The 23,949-nt window shown below is 41.8% G+C and overlaps 1 protein-coding gene across 4 annotated transcripts in view; it reads left to right on the top strand.

Moving 5' to 3' along the window:
• The window catches only part of NAALADL2 (N-acetylated alpha-linked acidic dipeptidase like 2), a 784,863-nt gene that overhangs the window by 677,750 nt on the left and 83,164 nt on the right, over positions 1–23,949 (top strand). For all 4 annotated transcript variants that reach the window (XM_035134128.3, XM_035134127.3, XM_035134124.3 and 1 more), the window contains one exon: positions 568–663. In XM_035134128.3, coding sequence (XP_034990019.3) covers positions 568–663 — 96 coding nt within the window. The remainder of the gene's footprint in view (positions 1–567; positions 664–23,949) is intronic.

The raw sequence follows: 23,949 nt of genomic DNA on the forward strand, positions 1-23,949 counted from the left end.
AAGGGTAAATGGATGAACCTGAATTGAACTGTGAACTGAACTAGTTCAATTTCTAAATGGATGTACATGAACAGGAATTAGTTCATTTTCATAATTAACATTCTAAGCTATACCTACTATTGAAGGGGAGGGAAGCAGTTCCTCTTGAATAAATAGTTTTGTGTTTTATAGCTCTAATTGTCATGCATATATAATTTCTGACAAGCCAATTAGTCATTTCAAGTTTTGGAATTACTAGCAATGCACATATGAAATCAGTATGGATTTTTCTCCCCTTAGGCGTAATAATGCATTGAACGGGGAAGTACATTTTCTAAGATAGACGTCATTTCAGGAGAACACTTTTTTTTTTACAGTAAAGATAACTGTATCCCTTTTTTCTGTTCCAGAGTTTGGAACAAGTAAATTAGATCACTAAAATGAAGTCTAATCATCAGCACAAAGGACCTAGAACAATTTGAGGTCCTTTGAACCTTCAGATAGAATCCAATAAGGCATTTGAAGAAGGAAATCAATAAGAAGTCTTAAATGTTCTCTCCCTCTCCTTTTCTCTTTTTTGTCACACAGACAGCAAGTTTTCTCTCTGAAGCCCTTTTCCCTCTACATTCAACAATATCCAATGAACTGGTGTCTTCCTTCAGCCTGCATGAATCCATCGCAAAGGTAGAGGAAATTTAAGATGTCTCGCTCAGTAATACAAGCATTCCTTTCATGTTAACCAATTATGAATGAATCAATTTATGTTTCAAAGGGGTTTCAAAAATATTTGTATATGCCAGCCTGGCTGGTTATTTAAATGCATTAGAGTGTATTTCACATTCTCAATATTCAGAATACGAAAGCTTCAGAATCTGTTTATATTTAAAATATTTGGGCCTCACTGACATACTGATTGTCCCGGGGTTTGGTTTGGTTTTTATAAAATAAAATAAAATAAAATGTTCAGGTACTTCTACAATAGATCATGTCCTGAAATTTGGTATACACAGAGATATTCAATGGTGTTCATCATGCTGACTAAAGATGATGTTAGCTTCTGTTTGTCTTGGTAGACAGTCCTATATTCTTGGTAGAGTACTCTCAAGTTTTTCCATCTCCAGGTTTTCCCTTTTAACCTCCTCTTCCTTCACCAAAAATCTCTTATCTCCTACAAGAATATAGAAATGTACTACACATATTTGATTCACGAACGTCTTATGAACTTACTCAGTTTCTTACAATTTATATCCCCTTCCTTCCATCATGGAACCCAAGGTGCTATAACTGAGGTTCCCATTCACTGACCAGAACTAAACCTGCTTATCTTCAGGCAAAGTAGTGACCTCATGTGCCTTCAGGTCATAGGCTGGGATGGTATACCAGGGATGGGGACCTTGTGGAACACCAGATGTCGCTGAATCACAGCTCCCATCATCCCTGGTCTTGAACCATGTTGAACGGAGCTGATGTGAGTTGGAGTCCAACCACATCTGGAAAGCCACAGGTTTTCCCAACTTCTTATACCTTCAAAAGAGCAATAACCCAACAAAGAAGGCAAGCTCCTTTCTTCTCACCTCTGAAGCCCTTTTTATTGACCAAGGCAGCTTCCATCAGAGAGAAGGAAAAGGAAATCCATGGAGAGGGTTCGTTTGTGGAACTAGCAGGTAGACCTGGCAACTGCTGTGCAAAGGCTGCCACTATGTAGGAAAGAGTAGAGAGAAGACTTCTTGTCATGGCCTGTTGGAGTTTTTATGAAGCCTTAAGCTGGGAATGCTGCAAATTAAAGAACATTCGTTGTGCAAGATTCCTCTTTCACCTTTCTTGGCAAACAAGGCAGCTGCTTTGACACGCGTCCTTGATACTAAAAGGATTTCAAAGGGGCTCCCTGTCACTCTATCCTTGGACCCTGAGGTCTGGAGAATGCACAATTCATCAATCCTGTTTACAGGAAGAATTACAGTCACCGTTAAATCATCTGCATTTGAACAGTCCCGTGGTATGTGCTGGAACGATTAGCAATGACAGAAGTGCTTTTGGATAGGGAGATGGCAGTTTCTTTGAGATAATTATCACATGAAATGTTGATGCGGTGGCGGTGGTAAGGAAACTAATTTGTTACCTCTTTCTCAAACGCCTCCATTGGCCTCCACCCACCTCAGTTGAGCAGGATGACAACTCTCACATTTAGCTATGTACTCCAGCACTGATGTACTAGGTAATTATAGATGCTGGACTTAATGATCTTATGGGTAATAGTCTTAGCTGGTAATGCATTTCATTTCACCAACTTGAAATGGTCCCCTATCGAGATGGCAATCATATTACTTTGCTTGCTCCAAAATGTGGTAAGCTGCTGTGTTTGAGGAGTGTGGTGGAGTCTCCTTCTTTGGAGGTCTTTAAGCGGAGGCTTGACAGCCATCTGTCAGGAATGCTTTGATGGTGTTTCCTGCTTGGCAGGGGGTTGGACTGGATGGCCCTTGTGGTCTCTTCCAACTCTAAGATTCTATGATTCTAGGTTCCTCCTGCTCATTCTGCTAAGTGGGACCCTAGACATCTGCTCCCAAATTCTACTGGACTCCAGAGTCCATCCCCCTCAGGTAACATTTGAGCCAGGGCCAAGATGAACCTCCAGGGAAGGAAGGGCTAAAAATGTCAGCTGCCTCTGCCTGACTATGGCTTAGCTTGACTAGAATTGGAGCTCAGCCTGGAAGCCTTGGTTAAATGTTTGGGGTCTCTTGCCCCCACCTCCACAATTCCCTGACAGCTCCAACCTTCCCTGTGGGAAAATGCCTTACCTTTAGACAGAAGGAGCAGGTCACAGGGAGCTCCCTTTGAAGGTATCCTCAGCTGCAAATAATGATAATGTTTGGATTGTCATTTCCATCTGGGGTTATGAGGTTTGTAACCTATGATTCCTCGCAGGAAATGTCATTCAGCAGCCTGTTGTTCCATCGTACTCTCCCAAAGTAAGGCAGTTCTCTCTCTCTCTCTCTCTCTCTCTCTCTCTCTCTCTCTCTCTCTCTCTCTCTCTCTCTCTCTCTCTTGTTTAGGAAAGCAGAGCAAAGAAGGGAGTAAGCAGCAACAAAAGATTAATTTCGGGTTTTTTCAAGTGTTCGGATCAGATACTTGGGGGGTGGGGTGGGATATGAGGTGGGAATTTTTTTCTAGTACTTGACTGGAAGCCCCCAGAACATAATTTGTCACTGTAAAGAGGGTGGGTTTCCATGCACGTCCAGTTTCAATCCAGTTTCAAGCCGAACAAATCCAGGTCAAATCCTGAAATGGACTGCTTGGCCTTGAGAATTATTTTACGGTTTTTAATAGGTAGGCACACTCTGAAAAATACTTTTCCTCTTTCCAGATTTCAGTTAATACCATCCACAGTGCTTGAAGGGAGATATCCCAGTGCTCTTTAGCATCTGCAATGATGGGGAAATTGGGGATTTGCCACACAGTATGAACCCTTACATACATTAGTATGAGCCTTTGGCAAAGCAAGACAAATGTTAAAGATGCATGTGCGCTTGACACGTTAGTAAAATAAATTATTTTTCTGGGATGTGAATTCATAATTTTGAACTTGTAATTGCATACAGTTTATCTTGTCGCATGGACGTTTTAATTTATTAAACACATTTATGTAGACCTGTTGTGGCTTTTGGCAGGACCAAATGCATTTGAAGTCAACAGTCTGTAAAGTAAAATGAGTTTGGTGTTATCCCAGCAGGCTTAAGGGCTTTGTGTTGCTCTGGGAAAGTGCCAGATCCACTGAGGTGCCCAGCACCTTTTGAAACCCTGCATAATTGGGGTTCTAAAAAAGTTTATGGGTGCAGAAGTTCTTCCACTTCAGAACTTGACCTTCCATGAGTCAGAATGTGGCAGAAAGTGTGATGTAGCAGGTCAGAGCTAGAAGACTCACTCCTGGCATCCTCTGTGTGTTTACTTTAATGTCTGGAGAGGGTGTTAATTACTGGTGGAACTGAGCCAAATTTCTACAAGTTTCATTTTTCGTGTCAGAATTTACCCGTTCAAGGGGAGAAAACATTTAATCAAATATTAGGTTAGGTTTATCCCTTAGGTTAGGGTTGTTGAATATCTACATCACCTCCAAACCTAAAAAAGTAAAAGTAACCAAAGTGAAAAATGAAGCAAATTAAATACTTTTTTAAAACTAATGGCACAATCACAAAGCTAGATCTGCTGGGGTGAGCAAGTTAGGATGTGGAAGGTCTCTAGTTATGCTGGCGTAAGTCCCCAACTTTGGCTCAGCCATCCCTCATCCCAGCTCAGCTGGTGCTCAATAGCTCTATTGTGTGACCTGACAACATGGTATAAGCCCAAAAGGGCTGTGTAATTTAAAGGCTTCCCCCCCTTCGGCTGGGCTTAGCCTGGCTCAGGTAGCAGTAGACTGACTCCTGAATGGAGTTTGGATCTGGCTTAAACTTTACTTAATTCACTCTGACTTTTGTGTTTGCTCCCTAAGTTTTTGAGAGAACCAGAGCTTAGAGACAGAGCTTTTCCAAAGTCCCCCAAGACTGATTTACAGCTCCAGCAAATTGTGCAGACCCTGAACCACCCCATAAGACCAGTGCTTTCCCCCCCAAAAAGTGTTTAGGGGTACTCTCATTTTCCTACTCATATTGAAATACTGCCCTTCAATGAGAACATGGCGAGGTGGGGGAGTTTAACCTTTTGCCTTTCTATCATAGCCTTAATGACTAGGAGGAAGCTCAGAAAGGTGTGTATGGTTTGTTTTTTTCCTGGTTCTGCAGAAGGGAGAGAAGGGGTTAAACTCCACACTGTCCCTGTGGTCCTAATCCTGCATCTCTCTGCCCCCAATAGCTTCTACTTTGGCCTTTAAAAATAGTCATACTCAATCCAAAAATGTGTTTCACACAATACAGTGGTACCTCGGTTTACAAACACAATTGGTTCCGGAAGTTTGTACTTAACCTGAAGCGTACTTGACCTGAAGCAAACTTTTCCATTGAAAGTAATGGAAAGTGGATTAATCTGTTCCAGACAGTCCGTGGAGTACTTAAACTGAAGCGTACTTAACCTGAAGTGAACTTTCCAATTAAAAGTAATGGAAAGTGGATTAATCTGTTCCTGACGGGTCCGCGGAGTACTCAACCTGAAGCGTACTTAACCCAAAGTATGAGTGTAATTGGTTCCAGAAGTCCGTACTTAACCTGAAGCGAACTTTTCCATTGAAAGTAATGGAAAGTGGATTAATCCGTTCCAGACAGGTCCACGGAGTACTTAAACTGAAAATACTCAAACCGAGGTGTACTTAATCCGAGGTATGACTGTATCATGTTTGGCCCCACACGATAGCACAAGACAAGACCTGCTGGGTCAGGTCAATGGCCCACCTAGACTAGCACCCTGTTCTCACAGTGGTCAACAAGACACTTATAGAAAACATGAAAGCAGAAATTGAGCACAATAGCATTCTGCCTTCCTGAGGTTTCCAGTGTCCAAGCAGATGCCTGTGGGAAGCCCAGAATGCAACAGCACATGCTTCAAACCCCCAGTTGCACTAGTAAGTTTTATTTAAGGTGTTGAGGACCAGGTTGTGCTTAACATGTACTTGCAATTTTCTTTTTACATTACCAGCCACTTGAAGAATCCAAACTGCTTATTATACATATCCTTCCTCTTTATTTCAGACAGATGAGAGTTGCTCGTTTTAGTGGATGGTTTCTTTTGCTTCATCTTTCTCCACGTTCTTAAATTACTGAGGCAGCTCAGGAGTTGGGAACTGTTCGGAGAAGAAGGAAATATTGATGCAATCTAATATTTTTTAGCGCGTGTTGTTAAGGTTCTTCCATCTTTCCAATTGTCTATTAGACTGCAGCAGAACAGAATCCTTCTGTAGGACTTCACCTATATGATTCAGAGTCTAAAAATACCATCTGTATACCATCTGCACATTGATCTTCGGTATAGTCCCCCAGAGGAAGAGAGAGCTCAATAAAGTTTTATTTACTTTAAATGGAGTGTAGGGGAGGAGGCGGGGTAATTTAATTTCACCTGTAATGGAAATGTCTGAGATGGTACATGAAAGGGAACTGCAGCTATAGAGGGGAGAACGTAATTTATCTGATGAGTTCTGTAGTTAAGCATAAATAGTAACACATCAGTTATCCATAGTCAATCTATGAATGGTGGTAGAATTATTATGTTCCACACACCGAGACATTGTGTGTGAGAGCAGGCGTTTCTTTCTTCATTGATTGATTCTGTATGTGGGTCCCAAACCAAAGCTCAGGGAAGTGCCTGTCGCTCATTGTTAAAACACATGCTTTGGACACAAGAGCGCTGTATGATAATTATACTCAGAGTAGACCCACTGAAAGCAGCACACTTAAGGTAGTCATAGCTGCCAAGTTATCCCTTATTTAAAGGGATTTTCCCTTATGCTGAATAGGCTTACTCGCGAGAAAAGGGAAAACTTGGCAGCTATGAAGGTAGTCAAACCCATCAATTTCATTACGTCTCATCAGCTTCAGCCCACGCTGTTCAAGTTTCAATCCCTGACGTGTAGCTAAAGGATTTGAGGGTTATTGGTCTGATCCAGTCTGGGCTTTTAAGATTTCTTTTTAGGAATAAATAAATCTATCAATTTCTGTTCTCGAAGTTTCTCATTTTCCCAATCTTAAATTAAGTTTTCCACATTTGCTTTCCTTCATGAAAATTCACCAGCATTTTAGCGGAAATTTCAAATACGAAACACATTTTTTTGCAATAAAATAAAAAAAATCCTTCCAGCAGCACCTTAAAGACCAACTAAGTTTTTATTTTGGTATGAGCTTTTGTGTGCATGCACACTTCTTCAATGTACACATTTTTTTCAAGTAATTTCCCCAAATGCAAAGTATTTTGAATGCTATATCCACCATTATAGGCATTTAACACAGATTTTGCGTATGTGCATTGTTGTACATAATACTTGCTTAGAGAACTGCAACGTAAAATCTAAAGAAATGCAAATTTCAAAGGGCAGCTGTGTTTCAGTTCGCATGTTGGTTCAAGAAGTTTGAATTAGGCAGGTTCTCATCCAAATGCAAATGAAACCAAATTTTCACTCAGTTATTCTGCCTGACACCTTGGAGAGCCAGAAATCACCTTGCAACACAGATTATTTTTTTGAACCTTGAACAACTGTTCATTCTAAAAAGTCTATGCTCCAATACATGTCATGGTTGGAAGGTGATTAATATCTAAAAATAAAGAATTTCATGCCTAAGAAGGTATACAGGACAATCCTATTCGGTTAAATACTCAGAAGTAAGTCCCATTCACTTCATGTGGCACATTTGTAACTAAGGGCATATAGAAACACTCTCTTAAGTTACTTAACATTGTTGTAAGTTGAGCATTAAACATTTTAATCATAAGAGTTATTAGTTTATATTTTCTCTTACATTTTTCTGCAGGGTGGGGACAAAATAGAGGCATTTTTTTCCATTTTTGTTCTTTTGTAAAGGTGGATTCAGCTGCTCTGGTAATAGTGTCAGCTGATCTGAGCTTGGATGTTTGTGGAGGGAAGGAAGGAAGGAAAATTCATCTAAAGAGGAGGGAAGGGGCAGACTTTCCCTCAAGGATTTTGGTGTGTTTGTGGGATGGCTTGCCTTAGACTTTCATTTTGTTGTGTTTTACAAAAAAAAAAAAACCTGATTGCATGATGGTGGTGGTGATATGTTTTTGGAAAATAAGAAACTTCCCCTCTTGGGCACCTTATTTAAAGGTAGCCCAACCCCACTCTTGCATGGTAGGTGATAATGTCAGCAGCTCAAGAGCCAGTGCGGTTCCCCCTATTCCTAAAAACCACCCCATCCAGAAAACTGTGGTGAATTGTTGCTGTCTCATCCCACAGTTTAAGGGTCCTAGGCCCTAAAGAAGCCAGACGTTCCTCCACAAGGGCCAGAGCCTTTTCAGTGATGGCACCGACCTGGTGGAATGCTCTGTCCCATGAGACTAGGCCCCTGCTGGACGTGATCTCCTTCCGCAGGGCCTGTATGACAGAGTTATTCCACCTGGCCTTCAATTCAACCTAAGCTTCCATTCCTTTTTCCCTTCCCCTGGCGATGCTATATTGATGTTGTGTTTTATGCTGTTTTTAAGTTGTTTTTAATCAATGTTTTTCTATCTGTTGTTAGCCACTCTGAGCCCAGTTTTTAAACTGGGAAGGGCGGGGTATAAATAAAATTATTATTATTATTATTACTATTATTATTACTATTATTAGAGAAGTGGCTCCCACAAAAGAATAGGGTTATACTTTTTTGCATGTTCAGACCCAGAGACCTCTCCCCCCCCCCCCCCAAATAAAAACACATTTGACTCAAATTTTAGTTTTGGTTTTTGGCATAATTTAGGCCACAACTCTATTGATTACAGAAAAGTGAGTGGTTGCATAGGCTCTGGTTCGACTAGGTCTCTACATCCTTGCAGGTAGCACTGACCCAGAGCTCTCTCATAGGTCAGCCAAGGGTGAACACCTGAGGAAGGTGAAAAGCCTGGGAACAGACTCTGTCCACTCCCCCAGATGCTCCCCTGGACTCAGGCACGGGCACAACCCCCCTCTTGGGGGCTGACCAAACCAAGTTAAGTCCCTGGGTTCCTTTAACGGAATACCCTTCCCATCGGGATGGCGAGACTGTTCTCCCATCCCTATCACCTGAACCAGTGCCTATCTGCAACCTTACAAGTTGTGACGATTTGCTATGTGGCAGGCGAAACCCAAATGGCAACAGCCAATCAGCCAAGTGGGGGAAATTCCTGCCGTGCCCCTGTCCCAATGACAGATGCCACACAACGGCATAGCAAGGTCAAACGCAAAATGCCCCAAAAATAGGGAGAGGTGGGCAGTTGTTCCGTTTGCACAAGCCAAAAGAGAAGCTCTGGGTCACGTGCAAGGGATAAAATAGGTCCCTCGAACCATTTAGGCTGCACCCCATTGGTCAGATTACACCCAGCAACGAGGGACCTACCAATCAGGCATTGTGGCTATCCAATAGACCCCACCCACAACCAGGAGGTCGGTCTCCAGGTCTCAGCGCAACACGTGCCCTCTTTTAGGGAGGACATGCTTTTCAGGACAGCATTGCTTCATGGAGCCATGTCAGTTCTAAACTTGTTCCTGAGTTGAAAGCCTGTAAGACATGAGCAGCGCCTTGTTGGATCAGACAAGAAGGTTCAATCATGTTCATAATATTGTGCTCTCGGTGGGAAGAGGGGATTTGATTCAGTTCACATTTTTAAAGCTGAACTCACAAAATCCGCATTTTCCCAAATGATACGTGAACTGAAGCACACCCGGCCTTCCAAATCTGTGCATTATCTGAACACTCAGGAGGGAAAGACTAGCACCTTTTCCTATTCCTATTCCAGAATTCTATCTCTCTGAACACAGCTTGTGAATTTCCTAAGGAACAACCCTTGCTTGTATCTAGTCATTGCCCGCAACCCTCCCTGTGTGCATCCCTCCTTTTTTGTGGCATATTAAAGTTGGGGGGGGGGGGGCAGTGCCTGCATACCTTTGTAACAGAGAGAAAAGATTCCAGCGTCTCATACAATGCAGACTTTCAAACTGCCATCAACGGGGGTCTGTCCTTGAGTTGATGGGGCTTCAAAGTGTAGCATTTCTTCCAGTGTGGAATGTTCACAGACGTGCGCTTCCTTTTTGCCATTCATAGATGCATAATTAAAGTCAACAAAGGGGAAAAAATATTTACTGAAAGTGAGGTTTTATATTTACCTTATATTTTGTGGGCATGCTTTACAATTTCTCAGTATATTGCTCTCCCCCAACCCACCACTCTCTCTGTGTGTAGACAGATAAGCTAGGCCTTACAGAGTTAGTGACCTTTACTACTAGGCTCTAAGCTGATCACTGTCCGATTCTTATGTGTCATTCAAGACCAAGCACTTTCTAAGCCTATCTGACTAGGATCCAAACAATAATGAAGACTGCTACCTCCACCTTGGAGACCCTCAAGCCAAGTTTGGTGACAATATCACAAGCGGTAGCCAAACATGTAAAAATAACGGTCAAAGTCACAGTGAAGTCACATTTTGGTCCACCATCTTGATTCAAAATAGTGCCTGGCATACCAATGGTGACTCTCTGCTGCCCCCATCTTGGTAACTCTTTTGGCAATGACCTGGGCCTCTATAGCAGAGATTAGAATAACACATGGATTAAGTTGTAGTGGATGACCTTCAGCAAGACAGAGCCCACTTGCCAGCTGTTTAAAAAGCAAATATAGGGATACAACTAAGTACTAACTTGTTTTGTGAGTATAAGGAGATAAAGAAAATGTTAGGAATCTATTCAACAGAGTTAAAGGAGTTAAATATTTCAGTATCCACCCTTACCTAATTTAGAAGCAGGCTGGTATGTAATGATGCTGTTTTAGCTTTCACTACTTCTTCTCTCTCTTTTTTGGTATATCTTTTTCAATTGTCTGGCATCTTCACAGCTGGGCCTGAATAAATAAATTCCGATTTAGCAAAGTAAATATTGCTTTTATGATGATCAGTACCTAGCACAAATGTGCCATTATTGCTGTAAATTCAACATGTTCTCTCCATTTTGAGATGATAAAGCTTACACTGGCTTTAAGGAATGTGTCCTATAATACCAATTACTGTTAATCTTTCGAGGGACATAAGATCGTTCAAACCGAGCCCAAGCTGGTTGCTTGAAGGGTCATGGTTGTAATTTAAACTATATGTTTTCTCACGCACGAGCAGTAGAAGAATCTACAAATTCAGGGCCAATTCTGCTGTGGCCAAGGGAGGGCTCAACCTTCAGATATTTTATGCTTTCCCAGCCAAAGCTTCGTAAGATTTGTCTTGAGGGTTGGGGAAGGCAAAGATTATGCGGTGATGCAAAAGAGAAACATTTAAATAATTTGCCTCAGCAGCTGATGGGCACCATGTTTAAATGACTGGCTACTGGGATTAGGTTCATTACAGCTAAGTATATAATCATAGTTAATCATTCCCTGGTTTTAGGCTGGCAGAGGACCAGGCAAAATAGCCTGGTTTGGCCTTGAACAATCCAGGACCACCCATATTTGAATTCTGCAGCCCATCTGCCAAATATATGCAGGCAGGATTGGACACCATTCCAGTAAACACTGTCTTTGGCATTGTGGCTGAGGGTGTCCCAACCAAAATCGTGGTCAGCATTTTCAAACTAGAGAATGTTGTGATAAGCATAAGATCCATGCTGAAACAGTCTATCCCATGTTGTCCCTGTTCTTACAGAGCTCCTGTTCAGAATCCAAGACAAGCCATGCCCTTTCCTCACATCTCTCTCTCTTCTTTGTCCTGCCCAGCCATCCCCACCCCTAAGAGACGTTCAGCATACCATGTTGATTGAACTTACTCAGTTCTCATTGAGCTATTGGAGGAGAGCATTTTCATTTCTAAATAATGATAAATGTTTCTTTTTGGTGCCTGCTGAAGACAATCTTATTTAGACACGCCCACCCAGATGTTTAATAGGGTGTATGAATTTTATTTTTATTTATTTTTAATTTTTGACTGTTTGAGATTATGGTTGTAAATTGGCGATAATTTTATTTTATCTTTCTTGGTAAACCATTTTGAGGATTTTTCCTAAAATAAATTTTATGAAATAAATGAATAAGTATTTTTTGCATCTTTGCGAACGTCAGAGTTTCACCATGCCTTCTGATACCTCCCTCTTGCGAGTGGATGGTGAAGTTATGGCTATGTATAGGGATCCATGCTATGAGGATGTGTTTACTATTTAATATACCTCTGAAATCTGGAGGCATCATAGAATTGTAGAGTTGGAAGGGACCATGAGAGTCCTCTAGTCAAACCCCCTACAATGCAGAAATCTTTTGCCCCACAAGATTAAGATTAAGAGTACCATGCTCTACCGACTAAACTATGTCATACAAACATCTACCGGTAATAAGCCTAGGTAAAGGTAAAGGGACCCCTGACCATTAGGTCCAGTCATGACCGACTCTGGGGTTTTGGTGCTCATCTCGCTCTATTGGCTGAGGGAGCCGGTGTACAGCTTCCAGGTCATGTGGACAGCATGACAAAGCCGCTTCTGGCGAACCAGAGCAGCACAAACCAGAGCAGCACACGGGTGGTGCTGTGGGTTAAACCACAGAGCCTAGGGCGGTTCGAATCCCGACGGGGTGAGCTCCTGTTGCTCAGTCCCAGCTCCTGCCAACCTAGCAGTTTGAAAGCACGTCAAAGTGCAAGTAGATAAATAGGTACCACTACAGCGGGAAGGTAACCGGCATTTCTAATAAGCCTAGACAGAGCCATATTCCACGAACTTTTCTAATTCCCCTTTAAAAGTCATCTAAACTGGTGGCAGTAGCTACATCATTTTGTTACATAAATTACTGTTGTCTGCCCTGGACTTACTGTCAACCTTGATGTGAAGGTAGAGCTCATTGGTAGAGCACAGCCTTTACATGCAGGAGGACCAAAGTTCAATCCTTAGCATCTCCAGGAGAAGACCACTTTCTGAAATCCTGGAGAGTTGCTAACGACCTCTGTAAGCAATACTGAGCTGGATGTGCCAGTGGTTTGTTTTGGTAAAACACAGCTTTCTGTGATCCTACATTTTAGTCTTACAGAAAAGGGAAGAACATTAAGCTCTATACAGTTCCACCATAGCATGCATAATTCTATAAATCTATAACATTTTCCCTAGGAAAGGGGCTGCAGTCCTATGATCATCTTGGTTGCTCCTGAAGAAACATCAGGGTCCTGTCTGTTCTGTATACTCTTTGTTGATGTTGTTGTTGTTTAGTTGTTTCCAACTCTTCATGACCCCATGGACCATAGCACTTCAGGCACTCCTGTCTTTCACTGCCTCCCACAGTTTGGTCAAACTCATGTTCGTAGCTTCGAGAACACTGTCCAACCATCTCATCCTCTGTCGTCTCCTTCTCCTAGTGCCCTCAATCTTTCCCAACATCAGGGTCTTTTCCAGGGAGTAGCATTCAATGAGAACCAACCCAACCAGTAGCTGCCTTTATCTTGTCAACTTCTTGTCATATATGCAAGTGACCTTGAGCCATCATGGGAACTTATTCTTCTTCTTATTATTATTATTTTATTTATCCCAGGCACTCTGGGCAGCTTCCAACACATATAAAAACATAATAAAACATCAAATATTAATATTAACAATTGGGTCCAATATTTTTAAAGTCCAAAAAAAATATTTGAAATAAACAACATATATCAAATAAAGCAATATTCAATAATCCATTCGAATCTAATATAAACAGTAGCATTAAACATCAGCAAATAAAAATTAAACAGTTTACACTCATCAATTACAATAAAGAATTACTAATTAGTAAAAATAACAGCAAATCACAAAGCATAATATACCGCAAAACATACAAATAAATGGATCCAATTGAGAAACAAGGACACACAACTTATTTTTGAAAAAATATCCCTGAACTCTTCTCTTCCCAGCTGCTTCTGCTGTTCTCAAAGTCAGGCAATCAAAGGCCCAGATTTTCTGTCCTGGATTCCTTGGCACATGGAGGACCTGAAACAAAGAGTTTAAAAGCCTGTAGTTTTGCATTTGTTTTGCCTTTGCTGGAATGAGGTTTTCATCTCTGATGCCAGTCAGTTGCTCCAAATACAGCGAGTCCTGTGGCACTTGAAGGTGGGCCTGTTTCTAAGATTTATACCTGCCCTTTCCTCCGGGGAGCTCAAGGTAGTATTCATAAGAGTTCCTAGGAAGTCTCCCCTCCAGGCATTGACCAGATCCAAGCCTGCTTAGCTTCAGCAAGGTTATTGTGGCATGAACTTCCACAGGCCCGGGAGATCTTACTTCATCAGATGTAAGACAGAACAAAGCAAAGAGCTTTTTGCAGCCAAAGAGAAGGTGTGCAAAATTCAAAGTAACAAGCTGGAGCAGAAGGCTGCAGGGTGGGGAGGGGGGAGGCAAGCAGGGAGCAAAAGAATGGCATTCAATAGGGTAGGGAGAAACAGCTGCAAACTTCTGTATAGGAAAAAGGCAGTATCTTTTATTCCCGGTTCATTTCAGCAAGTCGTTTCTTTCAAGTTAACTCGGAGCAGGTCTGCTGTTATGATTGAAAAAACATAAATTTGGGGGGACTGCAAATATCAGATGGAATTGTGAGGACCAGTTCTGTGGCAAAGAGTAAATCTCAAATTGCATTGTGAGTCAAGAATACTGAGTTTAAAAATCACCACCACCTTATCTCTGTGTCATTGGGCTGGATTCCATGAGAGCCAGCACAATGATTCCCAGTAGCACTGACAGGACAGTCATAATAGTGCAACACTGAAATTCCTCTCTCTGCTTCCCCCCTGTTGAAATCCCACTTCTCTTTTAATCTAGGTCCACTATTTATGTGTCAGGAATTTTGCCAAAGATGCCCTAACTCAGCTCTGCATATTAAATGAAGACCCTTTCTGTGACCCATTCTCGGCTGGAGAGTCCTGCTGCACAATAAGAAATCAGTCTTCTGGTGTACTTAAGAGCTGGTGTGCTTGGACACCAGTTTATTTACAAGAAAACACATCCAGAGCATAGCCTTCCCACCTGTTGTCATTAACAGTAGTTGCTCGTCCCTCCCCCAACAGGAAGAACGCCAAAATCCCGCCTTCTCCTTCCTTTCCATTGTTCTCTGAGCTTCTCCAGTCTCCTTAGTAATGGGGACTGAGCGGCTGGCCTGTCTCCTCCCCACTCCCAGAAGACACAGCCTCAGCCTCTGGCTTATCTGCTGGTTGCCTGGCAATGCTCGGGCTGACTTCCAACTCTTCCTCTCCTTGGGAGCTAACAGCTTCTTCCCTGGGAAGGAGGGTGCTGGGCTGTCTTCTCTAAACTCTGACGAACAGCTCTCATCTGCAGAGTCAGCCCCTTGCTCGCTTTGCTCAATTTCTGAGGCTGGCACTTGTGCTGCAACTGGATGGGGTGGGGGGAGGCATGTTCCTGACACCAGATTTTAGCCCAAATTATCTTCTGCTGGGCTGGGAGAGCATTCAAAAATATGATCTCCTCAAACTGCAAACCAAAATGGTACAGTTCATTATATCATCTCAGATCTCTTTCTGCTATGTGTGTATAGCAGTCTTGAATGTATCTCGTATTTGTGTCCCATTACAGAGGGTGGTGACCAAACAAGCCTAGATGCTACCAGCAGAATACTGTAGCAGTGAATGAATTTCAATTTATGAAATATCCGTTGATGAGAATTACTAATGGGTAGAGCGCTGTTGCATGCAGGAAGCCCACTGGAATGTTTTGAAAATTCAGAGCTAATGACACATGTCTAATGCCAGCAGGGAGGTCATGCCACATATTGGGTGCCACTACCCTAAAGGTCCTGTTCTTTGCCCCTACAGATTAGATGGCAGGAACAGCTTTAGAGCTTTGTCTATACCAGAAGAGGGGGTCCATAGTAATCACAAATTCCAGATCACAGCACTGAAGAATCAACCAGCATTGTTATTTCCATACTGTCAGAGGGTCGTCGTGGCTACTCTAGAGTAACTCCGCTTGAGTCCAGTTTGTCTTCAAAGACGTTTATTGTGCTAATTATTTACAGTGTAGACAGCTTAAAACATGACCTCTCATCCCGAATCAGAATCCGGCAATGGCGTACGTCTGTTCCTACGCCAGCAAAGTAGTCTGGGCACCCCAAAACGCTGCCCCCTTGACCTGCGTTGCAGTGCTCTCTTCATTTCTGGCACGATGCCTTTTCAGTTTCCTCCCTCAGCAGTTGGTTCCCTGGCTCTGCAGTATTCCCAAGTGTCTGTCTGCCTCCGAGCTTTCCCATTGTTCCTCACTCTGATTTCTCTCCCTCTCCTAGTCTCCTCCTCCCCCTCTGGCTGCTTCAGAACCACTGCTGCTCTCTGTACTTGATGAGGTGGACGTTTAGGATGATGGGGGCTAGCTCCCTGTAGTGAGTCCCCCTTACTGGCATGTGTGTGCTGCTGGTGAGGTTGTAAGAATACTAGCTTTCCTACATGCTTATGTTTTGACCGAGGCAAGATTAGAACTGAGAACGTCAAAGTTCTTGCCCTCTTTGATTCTCTCCTTTCTCAAACATACAGCAAACAGCTCCATTTGACCACATCTCAGACCAAATGGCTTCTTCTGCCATTCTCCCAAGGGAGAGACTTGGTGAGAAGTGTCAACTGTGCTGCCCCTTCACCTCTCGTGAAATCCCCAAATGTGGGCCCTGTTTAAAAAAATTAGCCACAGTCTTGGAGGAAATGAATTATGCCTCGTTAAGAAGCTGCGGACACATGCATAAAGCTTAAAAGATCATGAATATAAGCACTTGAGTCTCTTGTCATAATCTGTGGCCATGTGAATTATCACACCGGTTAATGATTCAAAGTGCTACGGAGAATGGTTAGCTTTTCATAAGGGTAGTTCAAAAGATCACAGTGAAATGCAGCCATATGTAAAACTACACACTCATTAGCGCTGAGATATAGGCAAGGAGCCAAATTAACATTCTTGCACTGTCGTTCCTGATTCGAAGGCAGCCACTTTCTGGTTATAAACAAATGGAGCGAGCTATCAGATTTACAGCCCCTCCTTCCTGTGAACCTCCAGGTTTATTTATTATGTCTGCATTATGTGAATTTCTTCATTTCCCCGGGAGGAAGAATAATCAATTATTCCAGTATCTGTGTATTTCACTTACCACTGTACGGAACGGGGGGGGGGGGGGCATCAACTCTGTTAATGCTCATCTCCTCCTGCTTTGAGAAATTGCACAACCCTCTTTGGAAAATTACCAAAACATTCACACACAAAAAATCCACCAGCCGCCACTCCTCGGCATCCCATAACTTTTTAGACCTAGCAACAACAATAAGTTGAAGATCAGCTTCTCCCCACCCCTTCTGTCCAATAAATTGTGCATCTCTGAAATTGCATTGTAAGAGCCAAACTAGATGAGATATTGGCAATCTGTGAGCTGGGAAGGGGAGGGGGGTGCTAGCCTCTCACCCCACCACAGTATCATTTTCTCAAATCAAATACCTTCCCCCAAATGCTGTTGGCTTCATTAGAAAAAAAAAGATACATCAGGAATGTAGGAACACATTGGTCTATCTCTGCCAGTGTGTTCTACACTGGCTGGCAGGATTTCAGTGTAAATATGGTAGGCTCACATTAAAAGACAAAATCAAACAAATTTATCCCACATCCTAAACCCCAGGGGAATAGGATTGCAGTCTGTAAGTGTTGGAAGCATTTGCAATCCTTACAGCAACCATCTAAGGTGGATCAGTTTTATCAGCCCTATACTGCAAACTGGGGGAAATTCTTGCTGAATGATAACAACTTGAATCATTCCAGCTATTGACAGCTGAGGTGAGATTTTGAACCAGTGGCCCACCCACATTTTTGTATTTGTTGTTGCATTTTTCTCGAAATTTCCCATCAAGCATGGTGGCATACGTGGTTTTCTCCCTCACCAATTTATCCTCACAAACGACCCTGACAGGTAGATTAGATGGAGAAACTGCCCCATGGTTACCCTGTGAGCTTCATGGCTGAGTGAGGTTTTAAACTCTGGTCTGCCAGTTCCTAGTCCAGCAGATCTCGAAGGGTGAGGCACATCGCACCAGTGTGGCAGGAAGATTTAAGGACATTTAAACATTTCAGTATGGTATCCTATGGTATGGTATCAAATTATTTTTAATTTGCAGAATATGGATACAGTACATATCTTTTCAAAATGAGAGCAAGAACATTGGCTATTCTTCTGCAGTTCTCCGTGACATATTGTTGTGTTTCACCTCTGACAATTATGAAAGATCAGAAAAGAGAAAAGCTTCTTTGTGCTGATGAGGAGATGAGTGTTTTGTTTGTATTAGACCTCATATAGAAGAGATTACCCGGCAAAAGCAAGATCACACTTCTCATTGAGTTTGTGTAAATACTCAAAGTACGTATGTAAGAGGCTCGTTCATAACTGTTGAATGATTGTGTAAAAGTGTCATTATTGTTTCACTGTACCTTTAAGAGTCAGGAAAGATTTAATGACTGGGGCTCTGCAGCTGTGGAGCAGCTCTACAGGTGTTGCTGTGAAGCTGATGATGCAGGGTATATCAGGGGTGTTGTGTGTTGCCTCTGTGCTGGGCGTTTTCCCAGTGTGCTCTTGGTGGGTGGTTTGGTTGTGTGGGTATTTTGTGTAAGCCTAATTTAATTTTTGTAATTTTTCCTTTCTCCATTAAACCAAGCATTTGTTTAAGTCTTGGTCTCTATGTGTAAGTTTCTCAACCAGTTTCTGCTGATTTTGCTTTTAACCCCAACATCTTGGTTATGGGCCCAGTGGTTGAGCGTGGAACTGCACGTTAGTTTTTGGAGAAAGGTTTAGAAAGGTTTTTTTTCTTCTTTTTGCTGCAACGGTTTTGTGGGCTGGTGGTTGAAAAGTTCCAGCATGGCAGACCGTGTTGCTGAGGCTGAGAAGGCTTTAACATTCCCGCAACTAACGGCCGAGAACTACAGTCTATGGTCCTTTCGAATGGAAGCACTTCTAACTTCCCGTGATGTGTGGAAGTACGTGACCGAGGACCCTCCTGCTCCTGTGACCGAAGCCTGGTCGAAAGGTGATGCTAAAGCAAGGGCATTAATTAACTTGTCTGTTAGTGATCAGCAAGTTGTGTATATAAGAAATAAGAAAACTGCCAAAGAAATGTGGGACAGTCTTACGGCAGTGCACATTAGAAAGGAGTCAGCGTCTGCTCTAACATTTTTTAAACGCCTGTACCAGACAAGGCTGCAGCCTGGAGGCGACCTGGCAGCACATTTAAGACGTCTGGAGGCGATACGCGGCGAACTAATTCAAAGAGACGTAGATATAACTGACATTCAATATGTGTTTATTATTCTTTGTTCTCTTGGTGAAGACTATGATGCCATAGCTAGTCAGATATCTGCTGTACCTCCAGCAAAATTAACTGTGGAAGGGGTAACAGCAAGATTGATGGGCGAGCTGGACAGAAGGGAGGCTTGTGGGATTAGCACTCCTATTTCTAAAAATAATGAGGAACGCCGTATGCAAGTCTGTGGTGATTCATCTGCTTTCAAAACTTCCAAGCATTGCTGGTTTTGTAAAAAGCAGGGGCACCTTGCGAGGGACTGCAGATTTAAAAAGCAAAATGCTTCAGGGTCCGTTCCAGTTCGTAAATCACAGACAGCAACCCAGCAGTCGGCAGCACATCGTAAAGATGGACGTGAGCCGCGAGCATTCCATGTTCGTGAATTAGGTCGTAAAGTAATTAAAGATGACACGTGGAAATCGTTTGTAGTAGATTCCGGGGCGTCGATTCATCTTTGTAACGACCGAAGTCTGTTTATTTCTTTCGAAGAGGAAATTGGCACCATTCATCTGGCCAACTCCGACGTTCTACAGTCGCTTGGCAGAGGTACTGTGAAACTTGACTCCTTAAACATCACAATAGCAAATTGCACTTACTGCCCATCAGTGGACAATTTATTATCAGTAAGTTGCTTTGCACGCCAAGGAGTAACTGTATGCTTCACAAAATCACTATGTGAGTTCTACAAAGAGGGAAAGTGTGTATTGTATGCCAGAGAGTCTGAAGGTTTATATAGACTATATTTTAAAACGCATTCACAGCCACCTGCGAACTGTAGAGTAACCCAGCCAAGTCAAGGGTTGAGAAAAAGTCAGGGGCTGAGAAATGTAAAACCTCACTCCGGATGTATTCATGAGGCGCATAGACTTTTGGGACATTTAAATTTCACAGATGTGATAAAGACAGAGAAGATTGTTGATGGACTAAACTTGAAGCCATGTAAATACTATATGCAATGTGTATCTTGTTGTAAGAATAAGATAAAAGTTGCAAGAAAGGGTAAATGCTCAGGCAGGAAAGTAACAGAGCCATTTGAACGTGTGCATTGTGATTTAGTAGGGCCACTCCCTCCTTCTTTAGGAAATTCAAAATATTGGCTTACTCTTATTGATCAATACAGCAGATATTGTTTTGTTTACACCATTGCTGAAAAGTCACAAGCACTTGAGAAGTACAAGATTTTTTGCAACTGGGTAAAAACCCACTTTAACAAACCTATAAAGCATTTGTTTTCTGACAGGGGGGGAGAATTTGTTTCTGAGGAATTTTCACATTTCCTGGAAGCGCAGGGGACTGTTCACGAGTTGTCCTGCCCTAGAAGTCCTTGGCAGAATGGGATTGTAGAAGTAGTGCAACGTGATTTGCAGGCAGGTGTTAAAACTTACTTGCATGATGCCAATTTGGGGAAAGAATATTGGGTGGAATCTCTTCATGCCTATCTTTTTGTTAAAAACAGATCCTATCATTCTAGTTTAAATGTTACACCCTATGAAATGTTGTTTAAAAAACGCCCTAATTTAAAATACCTGCGAATTTGGGGTTCAGATGTTATTATTCACTACCCTGCTAGACACAAGTTGGATGAGCGTAGTGTTCAAGGAAAGTTTATGGGCTACCAGCAGGGGGCGTACAGAGTTTATGTACCAGCAACTGGCAAATTTCATATTACCAGAAGCATGATTGAAACTGTAAATTGGAATAGAGTTGCTATTTTTCAAGATAGTGATGGTTTAGATAATGCTGATGAGGAGGAAGTAGAAGTAGAAGAGGAAGAAGCTGGAGCAGGGGATACTAGTGAATCTGAAGACGAAAAGCCTGTTGTGTCTGGTGATTTGTTTGAAAATTTAAAGACACAGACACCTAAAGAAAGGTTAAGTTCTTCTGAGTTTTCTGAAAGTAAGAAAAGCCCACAAGAGTCTCATCAGTCTGATGATAGCAATTTACAGTCTGAAGCTAGAAGTCCAAATAGTTCTACTGATTCTGAAGGGCCTAACTCTTCTTCAGGACTAAGACGTTCAGACAGAAAGAGACAGGAACCAAGACGGTTTTCAAAAGAGCAGTTATATACTGTGTATGCCAATAAAGCAGTTTTTGAGCCAAAATGCTACAACGATGTTCAAAAATTACCTTTGCATGAAGCTGCAAATTGGTACAAAGCTATGGATGATGAAATAGCTTCTTTAAAAGAGCATAACACTTGGTCTCTTGTACCACAAACCCCAGACATGAGAGTTATTGATTCAAAATGGGTTTATAAAGTGAAAATGAATGATAAAAACGAAGTTGTAAGGTACAAGGCTAGGTTAGTAGCCAGAGGTTTCCAGCAAATCCCAGGTGAAGACTATGATTTGTGTTACTCACCGAGCGTAAAATATGAATCTGTTAAGCTTTTGTTAAAAGATGCATCCCAGCGTGGACATTCTGTCTATCATGTAGATATAAAAACTGCCTATTTGTTTGCAGATTTAGAAGAACAAATTTTTATGCGTGTCCCTGATGGCGTAATCGCCACTAAAGGAGTAGTGTGCAAACTAAATAAATCTCTTTATGGTTTGCATCAGAGTGGTAAAAACTGGCATCAGACTTTAGTGAAGGAATTGCTGAATTTTGGTTTTACACAAGGCAAGGCAGATAACTGTGTATTTACAAAAGAAAATGGAAATTCTGTGACCAAATTATGTGTGTTTGTAGATGATTTACTAATTTCTACAAGAACTAAACATGAATATACAAAGATAGTGTCACTGTTACAAGAAAAATTTGATGTGGTAGAATTAGGCAAAGCTAAAAACTATATATCCATGCAAATTGAAGAAGGCAAAAATGGTTCTTATCTGATTCATCAAACTGCAAAAATAGACGATCTTGTTGAAATGTTATGTTTAAAGAATGCAAATGGGAAAGAAACACCTATGGTATGTGGTTTCACTTTTACAGATGGCAATAACACGTTCTCTGACAAAACTTTGTATCGCTCTGCCATAGGCAAGCTCAATTTTATTCAAAGAGTTTCAAGGCCAGATGTAACTTATGCTTTTCATTTTCTGGCAAAATTTGTAGAAAAACCCACTACCCAATGCTTCAAAGCTCTTAAGAGAGTGGTGATGTACCTCAAACACACAAAACATTATAGGTTGGAATTTACACCATCTATTGACAAAGGTTTTGAAATATATTGTGATGCATCTCATGCTGTAGAGCAAAATAATTACAAAGGTACATCTGGTATGGTTTATTTTTATAATGGGTGTCCTTTTGAATGGAAAGCACAGAATCAAAGGATTAATTGTCTTTCTTCAACTGAAAGTGAGTTATATGCCTGTACTCAGGCCATCCGTGATATAGAGTGGTATTTACAAATATTTGAAGACTTAAAGATGCCAGGATCACTCCCAGTAAAAGTTTATCTCGATTCCCAGAGTGGACTTGCTATCCTGTGCTCAGAAACCAACACACAGCGCACTAGAGTGTTGAGATTACGTTTACAATTTGTAAAGAATTTGATTGCTGACAAAACAATTGTTTTTGAATATGTCCCCGGTGACAGACAAGTTGCAGACATCTTTACTAAAGCACTTCCAAAAGTTGCGCATGAAAGACATGTACAAAGTTTGTCTCTGTTTCACAATAATGAACTGCAGGGGATATGTTGAATGATTGTGTAAAAGTGTCATTATTGTTTCACTGTACCTTTAAGAGTCAGGAAAGATTTAATGACTGGGGCTCTGCAGCTGTGGAGCAGCTCTACAGGTGTTGCTGTGAAGCTGATGATGCAGGGTATATCAGGGGTGTTGTGTGTTGCCTCTGTGCTGGGCGTTTTCCCAGTGTGCTCTTGGTGGGTGGTTTGGTTGTGTGGGTATTTTGTGTAAGCCTAATTTAATTTTTGTAATTTTTCCTTTCTCCATTAAACCAAGCATTTGTTTAAGTCTTGGTCTCTATGTGTAAGTTTCTCAACCAGTTTCTGCTGATTTTGCTTTTAACCCCAACAATAACATGTATTTTGAGAAAAAAATTCATGTTCTTATGTAGCTGCATTGTTTTAGACCAGGAGTTCCCAAACTAAGGCCCGGGGGCCAGATGCGGCCCAATCACCTTCTAAATCCGGCCCGCGGGCGGTCTGGGAATCAGCATGTTTTTACATGAGTAGAATGTGTCCTTTTATTTAAAATGCATCTCTGGGTTATTTGTGGGGCCTGCCTGGTGTTTTTTACATAAGTAGAATATGTCCTTTTATTTAAAATGCATCTCTGGGTTATTTGTGGGGCATAGGAATTCATTCCTATTTTTTTTCAAAATATAGTCCGGCCCCCCACAAGGTCTGAGGGACAGTGGACCGGCCCCCAGCTGAAAAAGTTTGCTGACCCCTGTTTTAGACTTTCTGGACGTCCCGTTATCATATTATAAAGTACCTGTGTTCTATGTTATAAATCAAGCACTGCTAGTTGTTGTTTTCCCCCATTGTATTTCTTATCAGTATAAAAGTTGGTGTGGCTTGAGCAAACTTTGGTTCCGGCCCAGGGAAAAATGTTTGAGAACCACTGTCTTACTCCATTGCTACAACCACTAGGCCATGCTCTTCCTTTTGGGTCCTGCTTGCAGGTTTCCCACCGCCCTTGCGGGTATCTCTTCCGCCCTTGTTAAGAACTGGCTGCTAGTCTGCTCCAGCTTGTTCTTCTTGAGCTCTTATGATACATGTTCATATTCTCAGATTTATTTTGTCTACCTCCACTCTATTTTCTGCAAACATGGAATTTATATCCATGTTTGTTGCTCTTTCCACATAACATGTATGGTGTTTAAAATTGTTCACTGGAGTGTGGTGTCTTGTAGCAGAAGAAAACTGATATTTGAATTTAAAATTCCATGCTGGGGGGTAGGGCACACAACTTACAGGCTTTGGTTTTCTAAAGGGAATATGTTGCATCGTTAAAGGCAGGATTAAAGCGGCAATTAATGAATAACCCTCTAATTCCCCAACAAGGCAAACAAACTGACCCCAAGGTGCTGCTTTTAAAGTGGAAGTTTCATTGCAATATACTTGGCTTTGTAATAAACAAAAAC

Source organism: Zootoca vivipara, chromosome 5, assembly GCF_965207765.1.
Source record: "Zootoca vivipara chromosome 5, rZooViv2.hap1.1, whole genome shotgun sequence".
Lineage (NCBI taxonomy): Eukaryota > Metazoa > Chordata > Lepidosauria > Squamata > Lacertidae > Zootoca > Zootoca vivipara.